At 37.4% G+C, this 14750-nt stretch overlaps 1 protein-coding gene and 1 non-coding gene across 2 annotated transcripts; both read right to left on the reverse strand.

Annotated features, from left to right (window-relative positions):
* Positions 1–1833: 1833 nt before the first annotated feature.
* Positions 1834–1941, reverse strand: LOC148573642 (small nucleolar RNA R71). Its single transcript, XR_015905675.1, has one exon. It is a non-coding gene; the product is annotated as a small nucleolar RNA R71 (small nucleolar RNA).
* An 11328-nt stretch (positions 1942–13269) lies between these two features.
* SGR9 (RING/U-box superfamily protein) lies at positions 13270–14516 on the reverse strand. Its single transcript, XM_016331044.3, has one exon. It carries the CDS (start codon positions 14258–14260, stop codon positions 13391–13393), a length of 870 nt encoding a protein of 289 aa, XP_016186530.2. The 5' UTR covers positions 14261–14516; the 3' UTR covers positions 13270–13390.
* Between the last annotated feature and the right edge of the window lie 234 nt (positions 14517–14750).

Genomic DNA, 14750 nt, shown 5'->3' on the forward strand with positions numbered 1-14750 from the left:
TTGCATTTTTCGAAAATTTCATGCATTCATGGTGTTCTTCATGATCTTCAAGTTGTTCTTGGTAAGTCTTCTTGTTTGATCTTGATGATTTGTTGTTTTGTGTCTTTTCATGTTTATCATATGCATTCTTGAATTCTTAGTGCGTAAGCATTAAAGAATTCTAAGTTTGGTGTCTTGCATGTTTTCTTTGCATTAAAATTTTTTTAAAATTGTGTCTATGATGTTCATCTTGACATTCATGGTGTTCTTGGTGTTCATCTTGACATTCATAGCATTCTTGCATGCATTCATTGTTTTGATCTAAAAATTTCATGCATTGCATAATTTTTATGTTTTCAAAAAAATTTCAAAAATCAAAAAAATATCTTTCCCTTTTTCTCTCATCAAATTCGAAAATTTGAGTTGACTTTTTCAAAAGTTTTTAAAATCAAATTGTTTCTTATGAGTCAAATCAAATTTTCAATTTGAAAATCTTATCTTTTTCAAAATCTTTTTCAAAAATCAAATCTTTTTCAAAATTCTTAGTTATTTTCGAAAATTCCAATAATATTTTTCAAAAATCTTTTTCTTATTTTTATATCAAATTTTCGAAAATAACATAATCAATTAATGTTTTGATTCAAAAATTTGAAGTTTGTTACTTGCTTGTTAAGAAAGATTCAAACTTTAAGTTCTAGAATCATATCTTGTGATTTCTTGTGAATCAAGTCATTAATTGAGATTTTAAAAATCAAATCTTTTTCAAAACTAATCTCTATCATATCTTTTCAAAAATATCTTCTCATCTTATCTTTTTCAAAAATTTGATTTTCAAAATATCTTTTCTAACTTCCTAACTTCCTATCTTTTCAAAATTGATTTTCAAAATTTGTTTCAACTAACTAACTAACTTTTTGTTTGTTTTTTAACTTTTTCAAAACCACCTAACTAACTCTCTCTCTCTCATTTTCGAAAATATCTTCTCCTTTTTTTTCAAAATTTCTTTTTAATTTATTAATTTTTAATTTTTAAATCTTAATTTTCGAAAATTACTAACATTTTTCAAAAACTATTTTCAAAAATCACTAACTCTTTTTCAAAAATCATTTTCGAAAATTCCGTCTCTCTCATCTTATTCTATTTATTTATTCATCTACTAACATCTCATCTCACATCTCTACCATCCTCACAGTTGTGTTTCTTCCATTATATTGCATTCTTTGTCTTCCCCTCTTCTTCTACTCACACAGGGATCCCTATACTGAGGTATAAAGGATCTCTATTATTATTATTATTTTTCTGTGCCCTCTTCTTTGTCATATGAGCAGGAGCAAGGATAAGAACATTCTTGTGGAAGCAGATCCAGAACCTGAAAGGACTCTGAAGAGAAAATTAAGGGAAGCTAAAATACAACAATCTAGAGATAACATTTCAGAAATTTTCGAACAAGAAGAGGAGATGGCAGCCGAAAATAATAATAATGTAAGGAAGATGCTTGGTGACTTTACTGCACCTAATTCCAATTTACATGGAAGAAGCATCTCCATTCCTGCCATTGGAGCAAACAACTTTGAGCTGAAACCTCAATTAGTTTCTCTGATGCAGCAGAACTGCAAGTTTCATGGACTTCCATCTGAAGATCCTTTTCAGTTCTTAACTGAATTCTTGCAGATATGTGATACTGTTAAGACTAATGGAGTAGATCCTGAAGTCTACAGGCTCATGCTTTTTCCTTTTGCTGTAAGAGACAGAGCTAGATTATGGTTGGATTCTCAACCCAAAGACAGCCTGAACTCTTGGGATAAGCTTGTCACGGCTTTCTTAGCCAAGTACTTTCCTCCTCAAAAGCTGAGCAAGCTTAGAGCTGATGTTCAAACCTTCAGACAGAAAGAAGGTGAATCCCTCTATGAAGCTTGGGAAAGATACAAACAGTTGACCAAAAAGTGTCCTTCTGACATGCTTTCAGAGTGGACCATCCTGGATATATTCTATGATGGTTTATCTGAGCTATCAAAGATGTCACTGGACACTTCTGCAGGTGGATCCATTCACCTAAAGAAAACGCCTGCAGAAGCTCAAGAACTCATTGACATGGTTGCTAATAACCAGTTCATGTACACTTCTGAAAGGAATCCTGTGAGTAATGGGATGCCTATGAAGAAGGGAGTTCTTGAAGTTGATACTCTGAATGCCATATTGGCTCAGAATAAAATATTGACTCAGCAAGTCAATATGATCTCTTAGAGTCTGCATGGAATGCAAGCTGCATCCAACAGTACTCAAGAGGCATCTTCTGAGGAAGAAGCTTATGATCCTGAAAACCCTGCAATAGCAGAGGTAAATTACTTAGGTGAACCTTATGGAAACACCTATAACTCATCATGGAGAAATCATCCAAATTTCTCATGGAAGGATCAAAAGCGTCAACAAGGCTTTAATAATGGTGGAAGAAACAGGTTTAGCAATAGCAAGCCTTTTCCATCATCCACTCAGCAACAGACAGAGAACTCTGAACAAAATGCTTCTAATTTAACAAACTTAGTCTCTGATCTATCTAAGGCCACTGTAAGTTTCATGAATGAAACAAGGTCTTCCATTAGAAATTTGGAAGCACAAGTGGGCCAGCTGAGTAAAAGGATCACTGAAATCCCTCCTAGTACTCTCCCAAGCAATACAGAAGAAAACCCAAAAGGAGAGTGCAAGGCCATTGACATAAGTGCCATGGCCGAACCTGTGAGGAGAGGAGAGGACGTGAATCCCAAGGAGGAAGACCTCCTGGGACATCCAGTGATCAATAAGGAGCTTTCCTCTGAGGAACCAAAGGACTCTGAGGCTCATCTAGAGACCATAGAGATTCCATTGAACCTCCTTATGCCCTTCATGATCTCTAATGAGTATTCCTCTTCTGAAGAGAATGAGGATGTTACTGAAGAGCAAACTGCCAAGTTTCTTGGTGCAATCATAAAGCTAAATGCCAAATTATTTGGCATTGATACTTGGGAAGTTGAACCTCCCTTGTTCATCAATGAACTAAGTGATCTGGATTAACTGACATTGCCTCAGAAGAGACAGGATCCTGGAAAGTTCATAATACCCTGTACCATAGGCACCATGATCTTTAAGGCTCTGTGTGACCTTGGTTCAGGAATAAACCTCATGCCCCTCTCTGTAATAGAGAAATTGGGAATCTATGGGGTGCAAGCTGCTAAAATCTCATTAGAGATGGCAGACAGCTCAAGAAAATAGGCTTATGGACAAGTAGAGGACGTGTTAGTAAAGGTTGAAGGCCTTTACATCCCTGCTGATTTCATAGTCCTGGATACTGGAAAGGAAGAGGATGAATCCATCATCCTAGGAAGACCTTTCCTGGCCACAGCAAGAGCTGTGATTGATGTTGACAGAGGTGAAATAATCCTTCAATGGAATGAGAACTCCCTTGTGTTCAAAACTCAAGGATCTCCCTCTACAACCATGGGGAGGAAGCAGAAAAAGCTTCTCTCAAAGCAGAGTCAACCCAAGCCCCCACAGTCAAACTCTAAGTTTGGTGTTGGGAGGCCACAACCAAACTCTAAGTTTGGTGTTGAACTCCCATATCCAAACTCTAAGTTTGCTGTTGGAGAGTCTCAACCAAGCTCTGCACATCTGTGAGGCTCCATGAGAGCCCACTGTCAAGCTATTGACATTAAAGAAGCGCTTGTTGGGAGGCAACCCAATTTTTATTTATCTAACCATATTTTTCTTAATTATATGTCTTTGTAGGTTCATGATCATGTGGAGTCACAAAATAAATATAAAAATTGAAAACGGAATAAAAAACAGCAGAAGAAAAATCACACCCTGGAGGAGCATCTGCCTGGCGTTCAAACGCCAGAACAGAGCATGGTTCTGGCGCTGAACGCCCAGAACAAGCATGGTTCTCGCGTTCAACGCCAGAAATGGCAGCAAATGGGCGTTGAACGCCCAAAATGGCCACCAACCTGGCGCTGAACGCCCAGAGTTGTGTACAAGGGCATTTTACATGCCTAAATTGGTGCAGGGATGTAAATGCCTTGACACCTCAGGATCTGTGGACCCCACAGGATCATCTCAGGATCTGTGGACCCCACAGGATCATCCCAGGATCTGTGGACCCCACAGGATCCCCACCTACCTCATCATCTCTCTTCCCATTCATGATCATCCCTTCTGTTTTCCATTTACCACTCACATCCATACAACCACTACCTTCAAAATTCAACATCTCTCTCCCACCCAATCCCACCCATATGGCCGAATACACACATCCATCTATCTCCTCCATATCTTCTTCTTCGTCTTCTATTCTTTCTTCTTTTGCTCGAGGGCGAGCAACATTCTAAGTTTGGTGTGGTAAAAAGCATAGCTTTTTTGTTTTTCTCCATAACCATTGATAGCACCTAAGGCCAGAGAGGCCTCTAGAAAGAGGAAAGGAAGATAAAAGCTTCCATCAAGGGTCTATAGCTCAGTGGTAGAACATTTGACTGCAAATCAAGAGATCCCTGAGACACCTCAGGGGATACATTTTCTTCCACACAATTATTGGAAGCAACTAAGGGTGGAACATCAAGAGCACTCCATCATCCTTCATGAAATCAGAGAAGATCTAAAAGCAATGAAGGAGGAGCAGCAAAGACAAGGAAGAGACATAGAAGAGCTCAAGGACATCACTAAGGTGGACTCATTCCTTGTTCTTACTTTCTCTGTTTTTCGTTTTCTATGTTATGGTGCTTATCTATGTTTGTGTCTTCATTACATTATCATTAGCAGTTAGTAACTATGTCTTAAAGTTATGAATGTCCTATGAATCCATCACCTCTCTTAAAATAAAAAACTGTTTTAAATCAAAAGAACAAGAAGTACATGAGTTTCGAATTTATCCTTGAACTTAGCTCAATTATATTGATGTGGTGACAATGCTTCTTGTTTTCTGAATGTATGCTTGAACAGTGCATATGTCTTTTGAAGTTGTTGTTTAAGAATGTTAAATATGTTGGCTCTTGAAAGAATGATGACTAGGAGACATGTTATTTGATAATCTGAAAAATCATAAAAATGATTCTTGAAGCAAGAAAAAGCAGCAAAGAACAAAGCTTGCAAAAAAAAAAATTAGGCGAAAAAAAAAATTTGAAGAAAAAGAAAAAGCAAGCAGAAAAAGCCAAAGCTCTTAAAACCAAGAGGCAAGAGCAAAAAGCCAATAACCCTTAAAACCAAAAGGCAAGGGCAAATAAAAAGGATCCCAAGGCTTTGAGCATCAGTGGATAGGAGGACCTAAAGGAATAAAATCCTGGTCTAAGCGGCTAAACTAAGCTGTCCCTAACCATGTGCTTGTGGCGTGAAGGTGTCAAGTGAAAACTTGAGACTGAGCGGTTAAAGTCAAGGTCCAAAGCAAAAGAAGAGTGTGCTTAAGAACCCTGGACACCTCTAATTGGGGACTTTAGCAAAGCTGAGTCACAATCTGAAAAGGTTCACCCGATTATGTGTCTGTGGCATTTATGTATCCGGTGGTAATACTGGAAAACAAAGTGCTTAGGGCCACGGCCAAGACTCATAAAATAGCTGTGTTCAAGAATCATCATACTGAACTAGGAGAATCAATAACACTATCTGAACTCTGAGTTCCTATAGATGCCAATCATTCTGAACCTCAATGGATAAAGTGAGATGCCAAAACTATTCAAGAGGCAAAAAGCTATAAGTCCCGCTCATATGATTGAAGCTATGTTTCATTGATAGTTTGGAATTTATAGTATGTTCTATTCTTTTTATCCTATTTTGATTTTTAGTTGCTTGGGGACAAGCAACAATTTAAGTTTGGTGTTGTGATGAGCGGATAATTTATACGCTTTTTGGCATTGTTTTTAGTATGTTTTTAGTAGAATCTAGTTACTTTTAGGGATGTTTTTAATAGATTTTATGTTAAATTCACATTTCTGGACTTTACTATGAGTTTGTGTGTTTTTCTGTGATTTCAGGTATTTTCTGGCTGAAATTGAGGGACTTGAGCAGAAATCAGATTCAGAGGTTGAAAAAGGACTGCTGATGCTGTTGGATTCTGACCTCCCTGCATTCAAAGTGGATTTTCTGGAGCTACAGAACTCGAAATGGCGCGCTTCCAATTGCGTTGGAAAGTAGACATCCAGGGCTTTCCAGCAATATATAATAGTATATACTTTGGCCAAGAATAGACGACGTAAACTGGCGTTCAACGCCAGCCTTCTACCAAAATCTGGCGTCCAGCGCCAGAAAAGGAGCCAAAACCAGAGTTGAACGCCCAAACTGGCACAAAAGCTGGCGTTCAACTCCAAGGAGGACCTCTACACGTGTAACAATCAAAGCCCAGTCCAAGCACACACCAAGTGGGCCCCGGAAGTGGATTTATGCATCAATTACTTACTCATGTAAACCCTAGTAGCTAGTTTATTATAAATAGGACCTTTTACTATTGTATTTGGCATCCTGGATTGTATTTTGATCCTGTGATCACGTTTTGGGGGCTGGCCATCTCGGCCATGCCTGGACCTTCACTTATGTATTTTCAACGGTAGAGTTTCTACACTCCATAGATTAAGGTGTGGAGCTCTGCTGTTCCTCAAAGATTAATGCAAAGTACTACTGTTTTCTATTCAATTCTTCTTATTTCGCTTCTAAGATATCCATTTGCACCCAAGAACGTGATGAAGGTGATGATTATGTGTGACGCTCATCATCCTTCTCCCTTATGAACGCGTGCCTGACAAACACTTCTGTTCTACATGAAATAAGCTAGAATGAGTATCTCTTAGATCTCCTAACCAGAATCTTCGTGGCGTAAGCTAGAATGATGGCGGCATTCAAGAGAATCTGGAAGGTCTAAACCTTGTCTGTGGTATTCCGAGTAGGATTCAATGATTGAATGACTGTGACGAGCTCCTAACTCGCGATTGCAGGGCGTTAGTGACAGACGCAAAAGGATAGGAAATCCTGTTCCAGCATGATCGAGAACCGACAGATGAATAGCCGTGCCGTGACAGGGTGCGTGAGCATATTATTCACTGAGAGGATAAGATGAAGCCATTGACAAGGGTGATGCCTCCAGACGATTAGCCGTGCCGTGACAGGGCATTGGATCATTTTCCCGTGAGATGACCGAAAGTAGCCATTGACAGTGGTGATGTATCACATAAAGCCAGCCATGGAAAGGAGTAAGACTGACTGGATGAAGATAGCAGGAAAGCAGAGGTTTAGAGGAACGAAAAGCATCTCCATTCGCTTATCTGAAATTCCTACCAATGATTTACATAAGTACCTCTATCCCTACTCTATTATTTATTATTCGAAAACATCATTATCAATTTATATCTGCCTGACTGAGATTTACAAGGTGACCATAGCTTGCTTCATACCGCCAATCTCCGTGGGATTCGACCCTTACTCACGTAAGGTATTACTTGGACGACCCAGTGCACTTGCTGGTTAGTTGTATCGAAGTTGTGACAAATTATGAATGTGTAATTACGATTACGCGTACCAAGTTGCTCACGTGCCAGGAATAGTTTGAGTCTGGACATCACAATTTCGTGCACCAAAGTTCGTGACTAGGAGAGCTTGATTCATGATCATCACTGCCTATGGAATCAACTTCTTGGTCTGTTCCGTCCACTTTTCCACAAGGTATATGCTTTGGAGGTTGTGCACTATCCTCCTTGGCATCAAATTCGAACTTCTCGGCAGAATCCTTTACAGTTCTCGATTCCCATGGAGGTTTAGCATCTCCTAAATCTTCAACCACTTCTTCATCTACAACTATTATGGCTTCCTCCACTTGTTCCAATACAAAGCCATGCTCCTCATTGTCCACCAAAGTTTCTAGTGTCTCCTTCATGCTACGCTCTTCTTTTGATTCTCCACATGTAGCCATGGGAGTACTTTGAGTGCTCAGATGTTGGGAAGCTATTATATTTACTTCCTCGGTTAAGGCAGTAGTGAGTTCCAGTACGTCCCTTTGCATCTTCGCTTGCCCTTGAAGAAGAACACGAAGGGTGTCATCCATTGGAGATTGGGGTGGATATGAGGGTTCATTGGTTGGGAGAGAGGGCTCATAATACAGAGGTGGTTCTTCTTGATAAGGATATGGGGATGGTGAATATTGCGGTGGTGGTTCTTGGGAGTAATTAGATTGGAATTGTGGTGGATAAGGGTCATACGGTGGTGAATGGTGAAAAGGAACTTGTGAGTGTGGTGGTTCAAAGCTATGTTAAGAGGGTGATTTATAAGCACAGGGTGGAACTTGTTGGTAACTACAAAGGGATCCACCGTATCTATTGCCTTGGCATGCATTGTAGAATGGTCGTCGTCTGTGATACTGTGGAGGGTGTTGTTGCCTAAAGGGTTGATCAAGTCCTCGTGGCTCCATCCATCTTTAGCTGTTCTGACCTTGATGCATGTTCCTGCTATAGCTTTCATTCCCTTCAACAATATTAGAACCAAACTCAAAGCGAGAGGGGTGAGAACTCATGGTAGCTAATAAGAATTAAAAATGAAAACAGAAAAAAATAAACAAGCAAAAGAAAAATATTTACAATAACCAATAATAAGGCACACGTTTGCAATTCTTCCCCGGCAACAGTGCCATTTTGAAGAACGAAATTCTCACGCGATCTAGAATTTTCACAAAAATATAATCGCGTTGCAAGTATAGCTTCTAGACCGACAAGAATTCCTTTCATACAAAATTTTTTGTTGTCACAAGTAACAAACCCAATAAAATTTATAACCCGAAGTATTCAAACCTCGGGTCGTCTTCTCAAGGAACTGCAGGGAGGTGTTCTTACTATTAGTTATGGAAAACAGTGTTTTTGGGTTTTAAAAGGTTTGAACAAGGGAAATAAATTGCAAGAATTAATAAATTAATAACTAATAAAACTCTTGGCAAGGTATGAAAATTTGGAAGTCCTATCCTAGTTATCCTTATCGATGGTGATGAGAATTGAGTTTTAATCCCACTTAGTTAACCTTTACTAAAGCAAAGGAAAGTCAAGTGGACTAATTAGTTTGATCCTCAAGTCCTAGCCAACTCCTAAGAAAGGACTAAAGTTATCGGAATTTAATTCAATTAGCAAAAATAACAATTATCAATCACGATGAGTTTGATAACTCAAGAGTCTCCAATAAATCAATTAAAGCCAAGAATATAAAAAGCTAAATAAGAATCATAAATCTGAAATACCTCAGCTTATATTAAATAAAGAAAAGCCTAACATGAATGGTTCATAAGCCAATTTGGCAACATAAGTAATTATCAAATAAAAGCATTAAAGTATCTGAAAGCAGAAGAGAAATATAAAGTAAAAGGAATATTGAACCTGTGACTGAAGATGAATTGAACTAAACTAATAGAAAACCTAAAATCCTAAATCCTAAGAGAGAGGAGAGAACCTCTCTCTCTAAAAACTACATCTAAATTATGAAAAGTGAATAATGGAAGACATCTTAATGAATGGATGCATTCCCCCACTTTATAACCTCTAATCTGTGTTTTCTAGACTTGGATCTGGGCCAAAAGGGTTTTAGAAATCGCTGGGGGCGTTTTCTGCAGTTTCTACACGTGGCGTCTATCACGCGGTCGCGTCATCTGGGAGTTTTCCTTGTCACGCGTTCGCTTCGGTCACGCGTACGCGTCATTTGCGTTCTGCTCAAGGCAAGCGTCCGCGTCAGTCACGCGTTCGCGTCGCTGCCTTTTCGCGCTAGGCACGCGGCCGCGTCGTCCATCCGTTCACGTCGCTGCCCTTTTCTTCAAAACTCCATTTTTGTGCTTTCCTTCCAATTTTGTATGTTTCCTTTCTATCCTCTAAGCCATTCCTGCCTTGGGAGATCTGAAAATACTTAACACACAAATCACGGCATCGAATGGTAATAAAGGGTAATTAAAATTAATATTTTTAAAGCATAGGAAACATGTTTTTCACATATATCACATAATAAGGAAGTGAAAGTAAAGCCATTAATTTACATGAATAAGTGGGTGAATGATTTAATAAATCACTTAAATTGAGCACAAAATATATCATAAAATATGGGTTTATCACTGCCCTCCATAGAAGGCTTCCTGTCTTGTTGAATCTTCATCAGCGAATTCCTTCAATTTCTGCGATTTGCCTCCAGTGTCAATTAGAGGAGGAATCTATTATGTACTGCTTATTCACCTACAATAAGGCAAAAGAAGTATGGCTCAGAAGCCCATTTGCAGATGTGACGATAGAAGAAGAGGAAGAAGAACTTTACCGGTGCTGGAGAAGGAAAAAAGCTTACCTATCGAGGAGTGGAGGTGACCAACAATCCTTACTCCTAGTTAAAATTATGTGCTGTAATATTTGGAGAGTTCGAAATTGCTTGCTCTTTGAATATGAAAAAACTCCACGAGAAGAGACAGAACGAGCTTCCCGAAGATTATTGATGGAAGTGGTGAATGCCCACTCAATTCTCTTCTAGTAAATCATTAGGAGTTCGAGCCCTCTTGTTAGATTCTCTTCCTTTCATTATGCTTCTTCTATAATTCTTTTTTATTATTTCTCTTTATAACTCAATAGGAGAGTTGTTTGGGAGCTCCCCACTCTCTTTTCTTTTGTCCATAATGGACCCATTATATTCCTTTGGTTTTGAAATGAATACCTTTTGCCTTTGGGAAAAAAAAAAGAACCACAAAAATGCGTTTATAGACTAGAAACGAAAATAATTTATTCACAAGCTTATAATTAAATAAAATATTCACGAAAATTAATTAAAATAAGTTTATAATTATTCACGAAATAAATATTCAATATATTAAATAAAATAAGCTTATAATTACAAATCAATATCCTTTACAAAAATTATTTACATAATTTAGAAATGCTCAAGAAAATACAAATAAAAAACATAATACATATATTTCATAATACAACAATATGAGATACGTCCTTTTACAAATATTCTATTTCGTACCAATACGAATTTTTATATTTTGGAATTTTTGCGGAGGACTAATGAACACTGACCGTTTAACCATATCAAAACTTGTCATTTGTTACAACCATGACCACTTTAACTGACAATATTTTTTCACTATCAATCTGTCTGCTATATCTACATGTATAAAAGAAAAACTTGACTTAACCATATTTCTTAAACTCTAAACACTACATTCTAGACCTTAAACATTAAATCTTTACCCTAACTCCTAAATACTAAATTTTAAACCATAATTTTAAACCGCTTATGTTTAACCGTGTGACAACACACCTTTACCATTTTAAAACACCTTCTGATTTTTCTATCACAACAACTTGCATCGAAACAGCGATAGTCCCACACCAAGCCTCATACATCAATATTACATGGATGAGATTGAGGGTTTAAGATTTTGGGATTTATGGGTTCAAATTTTATGTTTTAACATTTAAGATTCAACAATTATGGTTAAGTATTTACAGTTAAGGAATTATGGTTTAGAATTTAATATTTAGAATTTTAAGGATTAGTGAGGGTTATTGTTGTAGGGATTAAGTTTGAGAGTTTAAAGTTTAAGATTTACTTCAACTATAATGCAAATGTAATGGACACAAATAAAATTTCATATAAATTGTTTAAACCTATCTAAAACAAATAAGTTCTCTAGTTGAACTTTTTTATTGTGTTGTTAAGTTAATAAAAATTATTATGAATTTTAGCAAAGAATTTACATAATTGTTAATAAATAAAATTATGTCATTCACATCCACATAGACACATATATTGAACAAATACAGTGGTTGCCTTTTTTTTTTTTTTTTTTGGCCAAATTTATTAAGATTTCTTTCACTCTCTATGCTATATTGTTATTTAACTAGGTTCTATAAAATATATAGAAGGGTGGAGCTAATGATATATTCCACGTCATGGTTGCTACATACAGTTTTTTATTCGGGACAGAGCTGTGATTAAACAAAGCACTCAATAAGCCCATACACAATAACTCTAATGCATCAAATATAAGTAATAAATACTATACCCACTTACATTTTCTACAAACAACTTCACTCCTATCGTTACACCAAATGTCATAAAACACACAAATACACATACAATAGGTCCCTGCAAAAAACCGACAAGGCCCATGAACAACTAAGCCCATACACCCAACAATGGCCCTTCGTTAAGGTTAATCACACTCAATTGTCATTATCCTATCTTAATCAGAAATCTCTCATGTGACGGAAGCTGGAAATCAGCTGCACCATCTGCCTCACAGTACAATATCAACAGAATTTATCTCTTGGCAGAGATATTTGTCACACTACGATTGTGCCAGCACAATTCTACACATGTAGAGTGTGTCCTGGTCTATGTTCTACACGGTTGAATATATATATATATATTGTTTGCCATAGAAATGTAATTGTAATTGAAATTTCAATCACCAAAGAGATTAAAGAATTTGACATCACCTCTACTAGGGCATATTCTATCACATACATTAATCATAAAGATGACATCAAATTAGCAATTACTGCAAAATCAATTACCATCTATGAGTAACACATTGTTAAAGCATTACGATTGTTCTGTCTTATAATAGAAAGTTTTAAGGATGATTTTTTTCATAATAATGAACTATTTCACATTAGTTTAAAAAATACAATATAGTAAAAATAAATAAACAAGTATTTAGTTATAATTAATTAATTGTGGACTAAAAATTTTGCTAAAGATGATAAAAAAAATCTTTATAACACTGTACATACATCCACAAGATTAAGAACCCTACCATTTCCACCCTTTATCCTTCCAATTCATTTGATACCTCTATAAACCACATGAGTCCTTGTCTAATGCCAGCAGCATCAAAATCAAACAAATTATTGCTAGCCATTCAAATCAAGAACCAATCTAGTTAGTAAGCTAGTTTTGCTCCATTCTACTATCATCACACAAATCATAAAGCCACTTGTACGTCGACCCCACCTCTCTAATACCCTGCCTTCTTGAATTCCTTTGCTAAGTGAAAACATAGAAATAAATAAAAAAAAAAGCGTTACAAATAACCAGAGCTAACGAAAAGCATAATAGCTAATACCCTCTGCAAAATTAATTCTGTGTTTTACAAACTAGCTATTAGGTCTGAAAAAAAATTTGGCATACTTACTAATTGATATTTATAATATTTTTTTAAAATATTCACAACTAATAAAAGAAAGTGACTATTTTTTTATCGATGCAAAGCTTTTCTAAAAACATAAATTTCTGAACGTAAAATTCAAGTCAAGAGAGATCAAACTCTGAAGGAAATAGCTAAAATTCTAATTAGCTATTAATTCTGATATTAGAGAAATATTTATAAATAAAATTCGTAAAATCGAAGAATTATAGTCTTAAAGTACAAGAAATAAGGTCAACAGAATTAACCGCTTCTACATTCTTTTTCACCTATCTTAACCAAAACACCCCACAGCCGTTGGATCTCTCCGAAGACATCATCGGACGGCAACCTGAGCCGGCAGCAGGGACACGTGTTCCTCTTTCCAAGCCACGGCAAAATGCACATCCAATGAAACAAATGCTGACATGGCAACTCGCAGACGTCCCTCCCCACGCGCATCTCTTCTTTGCAAATCACGCACTCTTTTCCTCCAACCGCCACTTCCACCGCCGGCAAAGCCACTACCGCCGCCGCCGCTGCCGCCACCTCCACCTCCTCCTTATTATTCCCTCTCCCTACACAACATCCCATGGACCCCACCAGCCCCATGCACCGAACCACCGTTTCCACATAAGGGATCAAGATCGTTCCGTTACACTCCCCAATACTTGGTAATCCAAAACCGCCACAAAAAGAAACGGCCGCCAATATTTTCTCCCGGAAAGCCCTTCTCAAATTCACCCTCCATTCCGAAAAGGAATCTTCTAAAAGCTCGGGGTTGTGGTTGTGCGTCTCGCAGAACAAGAGAAGGAGGAGAACCGCGTCGAGATCGCGTTGCCGCATTGAAGTTGACAATGGCGGCGGCATTGCGGCGTGGCGAGTGAGTGTGTGGAGAGAAGAGAGGAGGTGGCGCGCGATGAGGAGGGTTTTTTGGTGGAGAGAGAGGGTATGGAGATGGTGGAGGGTTAGAGAGAAGAGGGTTGGGGAGGAGAGGAGGAGGGCGAGGCGGTGGGTGCGGTGGTTGGTGGCGGAGATGATGGAGTGGGTGAGATTGGAGACGGTGGTGGGAGAGAGAGTGGAGAGTGCTGCCATGATTGTTGATGATGTTGAAGATGTTGTTGCTTCTTCCATTGTTATTATGGGATCATGATGTGTTCTTTTTTATTTCTTGGACTTTGTTGGCTTTAGTTTCTGTTTCTTTTTCTTTTTCTTTTTCTTGCTTTTGTTTTGTTTGGTTTAAGACGGTGGTGATGGTGGTGGTGATGATGATAATTGATAAGCGAAGTAGGGGGTTTGTGGCTTTATATGTACGTGTGGGCTTGTGATTACCGTCATTAAAAATGCAACAAGTCCAATTTGTATTCACACCTAATTTGTGCTTAATATGCCATAGTTTTATAATAATTTTTTTTATCTGAAGAACTAAGATTGAAAATAACGTTAGCAAAAAGGGGGGAAAACCAGAATCAATGTACTTTTAATTAACAATCAGTTAATTTTTTTAATTCTCTTTATAGTAACAACTCAAACTATATCAACTGTTGCACATTCTTTATTTTTATTATTGATTATTATTGGTTAAAGAAATTAATTTTTTGAGAAGGGCTAAAAAATTTCTTGA

This window comes from Arachis ipaensis, chromosome B2 (assembly GCF_059453495.1).
Source record: "Arachis ipaensis isolate K30076 ecotype BB chromosome B2, ASM5945349v1, whole genome shotgun sequence".
NCBI classification, from domain to species: domain Eukaryota; kingdom Viridiplantae; phylum Streptophyta; class Magnoliopsida; order Fabales; family Fabaceae; genus Arachis; species Arachis ipaensis.